Below are 5,990 nucleotides of genomic sequence, written 5' to 3' on the forward strand. Positions count from 1 at the left end.
AATAACAAGTTTTTCAGATAAGTTTAAAGTCAATTGCAATGTTGTTTAACATTGAGAATGAAAAGTGAAACTAAAAAATAAATAAAATAAAATTATTTTTAATAATATAATAATTTTTATGACATATTTTTAATACACATATTAAAAAAGTGTGATTTTTATTAATAATAATAATAAATTGATTTATGAAATTAAATTGATTTGTGTGTGAAATTTGTTGACATATTATTGTAAAATAATAATAATAATAAATTATAATTTAGTTATTATTTAAATATAACCTAGATAATTTTTTTGTTGTTGAATACAATGATGAATAATAATAATAAATGTTTAATAAATACAGTTTATTATTATTATGTATTTTAATATAAATAGTTTTAATACGTATATAAAATTGTTTACATAAAAAATTATTTATAATTTACAGGTAATAGTAATAACAACCCATAAAATTAATTTTATTATTATTATTATTATAAATATGTTAATATGTTTTTATTATATTATATTATATATGCTTTTAATATATATTAATGTTAACGCCTAAGACTACATATGATAAATAAAACACTATTTTATAATAAATAAAAATAAATTAAATAAATGTATTTTAAATAAAAAGTTCAACAAATTTTTTGATTAAAAAAAATTCAAAATCAATCAGAAATTAAAGTTTAGATTTTATTTTATTTGATAACAATTTTTTTTATATTATAAATATAATTAATTAATAATTATAGTGTGAATTATGTCCCCTTCTATGAGATTACATTGAAAATCATATATCGATTTATTTTATAGTATTTTTTTTATTGATATAACATTGAGAGCATATATATATATATATATATATATATATATATATATATATATAAATTATAACACATTTTAATAATAATAACACTTAAGTATTTAATATAATAACATAACTATTAAAAAAAATTGTTAAAATAATTTTTTTTTTGAACAGCACTTTAAATAAACACTTATTAACACAAATTAAACTAAACTAATGTGTGATAAAAATAGTGATTGGCTTTCAATCAACTTAAATACTTGATATATAATATAATATTTTAAAATACGAATACAGTATTTATTATACAATATTTATCACACATTATATACCGGTATATATCTGTCGGCAAAAAAAATACTTCAAATAAATCAAACAAATATGAAATTATTATTATTTTTTAAAAATCAATATTTTTTTTGTATTTGTGATTAACTATTTAATTAATTAATTGATTAATTTTTGTTGTTGTTGTTGTTGTGTACAGTATATCCTAAATAATTAGTTTCAAATATATATAATTAGTTTCCACAAAACATATCATAACTTAATATATGATATAATCATAAATTGTGAAAATGACTATTGAATGCATACCGGTATACATATTGATGGGAACGTGCGGTTGCGGTAAAACTACATACGCCGAGGCACTGGTCAAGGAATTTGGGTGCCATTACATTGAAGGCGATCGACTGCACCCGGAAGCCAATGTCCAGAAAATGTCGGCCGGTATACCGCTTACCGACGGGGATCGTTGGGGTTGGTTGACGGAGATTCGTGATACGTATGTAGCCGAGGCCCGTAAAATCCAAGCGGCCAGCGGTGTTGGCCGTCACCAATTGGACAAATCGGACATAATAGTAGTTACTTGTTCGGCATTGAAACGTTGCTATCGTGATCTGCTTAGGGATGTCCCGCTGCTGCTGACCGATAGTACCACCATTAGTGTACAGTTTGTCTATTTGAAAGGTACGTATAAGTTAATAGAGAGCCGTATGATTGAACGTACCGATCATTTTATGGCCACGAAAATGTTGGACAGCCAATGGCAGACACTGGAAGTACCGGATCCCCTGATGGAACCGTCAATTATAGTACAGGATATCAGTGCCGATACCGAAACGGTTGTCCAATCGCTGGTCCAGGAGATTACTAAACGCCTGTTAAGTAATACTATGTGTTAAGTAATTAACTGATTGTTTTGTTTTAATTATTATTAAATAATATTTAATTTAAATGTAAATGTAATTTACAACTAAATATATATTTATTATATAATATGTAATTTATATATATATTAAAATATAAAGTATTTTGTGTGCAAAATATCAAAAAAATTTTATACATTTATATATTTAACAGTTTTTATTTTATTTTTTAATAAAAAAATATATACAAGTTTTCTAATTGTTAAAATGAGATTAGTTTTATATCAAATTTAAATAATAATAATAATAATAATAAGTTTCACACAAAACAAATCAAATAAATGTGAAAATCTTTTTTAAAAAATATATATAAATATATATTGAATAATAAATTATTGTTAACCTATTGTTTCACTTATTATGAATTATATATGAATTAAAAAATTTATAATACAATACTTAAAATGAAATTATATTTACAAATGTTTTATATATATATAACAGTTAGAAATAAAAATAAAAAATTACCGGTAATTATAAAAAAATATATTTAAATTAAAAAAATCACCTGGTAAATTTAAATTAATTATGTTTTAATTATAATTTACATATTTTTTAAAAAAAATAAATAAAATCTTAACTAACGGTAATACAATTTAGCCTAATATTAATTACCGGTTCCCTAAAAAAAATTAATACCAATTATTACGGTATTAATAATAATCGGTAATAACAACAACAACAACAAAATGGTATATAATTTTTGTTTGTTTGGTTGGCTTAAAAACTACCGGTACTTAAAAAAAACTAATTAAAACCAACAAAAAAAAATTAAAAATAAATTATTTTGATTTTCTCGATGAATGAAAATCTTTGAGCACTTTATTCATATTCGTTGCATTCATTTTCCTTAATATATTAACTGATGGCAAATGTCTATCGGATGCCTAATAAACAAAATAAAATTAAATCAATCAATCAATCAATTATCGGTAATAATAATAATAATAACTAACCCGAACTTTGGCCGGCGGTTCACTACTACCACCACTACTACGTCGACTACCATCGGAATTATTGGTCACCGAATCGCTACTAGTATTGTGTCGCTTATGGCTATAATTACCGGTATTTTTATTATTATTATCCTTCGTTGTCGTCGTCATCCGTGACTGTAGTTGTTGTTGTTGTTTGTTATGATTTTGTTGGTGTTGTTGTTGTTGCTGTTGATGACTAAAAGATTTTTGTTTAGATATCTGCGAAACCTGTTGTTGTTGTTGTTGGTGGTCAACAACGTTGGCCGCGGCCGCTATAGTAGCGGACGCGCCGTTAATTTGTACGACATTTCCCGCAGCACTGTTGTTGTTATCGTTGTTGACTATAATGCTGACCGCTTGCGGACTAATAACATCGTAAACGGGAATCACTGTTGTTGTCGGCGGTAATGTTTGCTGAGTGGTGGTGGCGGTGACGGCCAATGTCGGCGGCAATTTTGGCAATATTTTTCTGGGCGGTAGCATCTCTTGACGGGTGGCGGCGGCGGTCGCCGTAGTCGTCGTGGATGACTTAATCACTTGCAGATCGGACGCCGACTTTGTAAAGTTGACATTTTTGCCGCCGCCTTTTCGGCTGAACATCGCTGACGAGGCCGAAGCCGATACCGATGCCGTAGTCGACAGCGAGTACGAAGTAATCGTACCATTGGTTAGGGAACTCTGGATCAGATTGTAATCGTCGCCAGTCAACGGTATAATCATTGGTGGTATACTATTATGATAGTCATCAGTGGCGGCAGCGGCGGTTGCGTTAGTAGTGGACATCATATCGCTGCGCATCAGTTTGACGGGCGTCAACTTTACGGGAGTCATCATACGCCGCGGTTTGCCGCCGCCACTACTCCTACTAACCACTGGACTACGGGAAGCAGCCGACGCAGCGTACAGTGTTATAGTGTGCTGTTGTTTCTCTGGTGTACTCAAATCGGTCATCAAATTTTTGACCACAGAGTTGGACGACTGTTGATGATTATGACGTTTATGTACTGACGATGAAGACAATAGCATCATCTGCTGCTGCGGTGTCTTCGGTGTGTTCAATGAGGACACAGTTGACGATCCGCCAGACGTTTCAACACTCGACAAGTCCTTATAGGGTGTCATTTGTAGCTCTTTTTCGGTAATAATATCCAGAATGGCATTGAATTCGGGTGCCGTTTCCAAGTTGGCCAATATGTTGGTCATATCGCTTTCGTTGATATGTATCTCTGGCGGCTGTTCGTAGTTATTGTTGTCTTGAGATGATTGTTGTTGTTGTTGTTGTTGTTGTCGATGATGATTATCACTCGTATTTGACTGTCTTATGGCTACCTCTCGGTTATGTTGGTGTTGTTGCTGGTGATGATGGTGTCCATCATTACTGTTTGTTGCGGCAAATATTTTATTGATATTTTCGGCCAAAATATCGTGCAATGGCTCGAAATTTAGTAATTCTTCGACAATAAACTCCGGCTGAACCAGCGGTTCGTTGATATCCATCTGCAATTGGACATCGCTTCGGTCGATTTGGTCGCTGTTGTCCACCAGCGTATGATCTGAATAGTCGCCGCCGGAACTGTTATTATTGTAACTGGAATTCAATGCGGATAACATCGGCGACCTAAACGGCGACAAACCATTGGCCAGACGTCGCGGTGTACTCTTGCGGCGCGGCGTTACTGCTGTTGACAACTGTTTCGACGGCGTATTAGCTGTTTGTTTGTGCGGCGTTTCGGTAATCATTGTCGCCGCAGACGACGACGACAAGTAGGCCGGGTTCGGTGTGGCTACGGGTGTGTCAACTGAGGTCGCGTAATAGGGACTAGAAGTGGACACCGACGACGGCGACGGTATTATCCGATAGTGGCTATTGTTGTTAAGATTGTTGGCCGCATTGATCATCACTTGTCGATGATTTGCGGCCACCGATTGATTCAATCGGCTCAACAATGTTTCCATTTTGGACAACTGTCTGGACAGTCGTTGTATCTCATCGTACGTTTTGCCGACCGCTTCGATGGTCTCCGATGTGTCGCAGACTATCGGTTGCGGCGGCTGTAGTGGTGGCTGGACTTGAGGTTGACTATCGGCGGCTGCATCGGCAGTGGTCTTGTTGTTGACCGCTTCGCTATAGCCGTCGATAATGTCGGCCAACGATTTCCCGTCAATATTGGTCGAGTATTGGCGGCCGTGACGTAGGCCGACAGCGTATTCGGCCAAATGTCGGCATTCGTCGACAAACTGGCGTTCGGTTAGCGGACACTGGACTTCCCGAAGATAGCCTAACCGATCATTCAATCGGGTGGACAAACAATAGGATGAAAAGTGGCGGCAAAATAGATACTAAAAAAATACGGCCGCAAAAAAAACAGTGGCCAACAAACCTAATACAAGTCGGGCAATCTCCGACGGCATATAATGAAATACGGTCATTGTGTGTCGGCGGCGGTTGCGATGTGGCCACTGATGGTCAGTAATGTAATGACCCGTCGGGTGTAAAGTCCAACACAAAAAAAAATGTTTTTTTTTGTTTTGTGTTTGCAATGAATTGACCGCTAGTTTTGGTTTTGTTTATTATTTCAATGTATTTCCAAAACATTAATAACGTTTGTAAACAAACAACAAATATATATATATAAATAATGTCCACATTTGTGATCATAGCGATGGCCAACACCATAGAGAGATACTATTAATTATTTACTAAAACAATTGATATTTTAATTTATTTTTTAATTATTATTTTTAAAAATATAATATAATTATTTATTTATTTGTTTGGTTAACTATAAATATATTGTATATTAACATTAATTATTTTTTTACCATGCTAATTAACATGAATTATAATAAAAAAATAATTATTTATTTAATTATTATATAATATAATTAATTAATTAATTTGTTTGTTTAACTATAAATATATTGTATATTAACATTAATTTTTTTTACCATGCTAATTAACATGAATTATAATAAAAAAAAATAATTATTTATTAATTTAGA

At 32.3% G+C, this 5,990-nt stretch overlaps 2 protein-coding genes across 2 annotated transcripts; one reads left to right on the forward strand and one right to left on the reverse strand.

The window, feature by feature from the left end:
• Window positions 1-1,346: 1,346 nt before the first annotated feature.
• On the forward strand, window positions 1,347-1,986 carry LOC128954469 (thermoresistant gluconokinase-like). The gene has a single exon (XM_054300051.1). The coding sequence runs from the start codon at window positions 1,378-1,380 to the stop codon at window positions 1,984-1,986; it is 609 nt and encodes a 202-aa protein (XP_054156026.1). The 5' UTR covers window positions 1,347-1,377.
• A 629-nt stretch (window positions 1,987-2,615) lies between these two features.
• On the reverse strand, window positions 2,616-5,581 carry LOC128954485 (putative uncharacterized protein DDB_G0288537). The gene is made up of 3 exons (XM_054300072.1): window positions 5,369-5,581; window positions 2,967-5,266; window positions 2,616-2,897 (listed from the first exon to the last, which is right to left on the reverse strand). The coding sequence occupies exons 1-3, from the start codon at window positions 5,415-5,417 to the stop codon at window positions 2,793-2,795; spliced, it is 2,454 nt and encodes an 817-aa protein (XP_054156047.1). The 5' UTR covers window positions 5,418-5,581; the 3' UTR covers window positions 2,616-2,792.
• Window positions 5,582-5,990: the final 409 nt, after the last annotated feature.

The sequence above is a fragment of the Oppia nitens genome, unplaced genomic scaffold, assembly GCF_028296485.1.
Source record: "Oppia nitens isolate AA-2021 unplaced genomic scaffold, nextdenovo-longstitch-racon4-pilon3 scaffold27_pilon_pilon_pilon, whole genome shotgun sequence".
NCBI classification, from domain to species: Eukaryota; Metazoa; Arthropoda; class Arachnida; order Sarcoptiformes; family Oppiidae; genus Oppia; species Oppia nitens.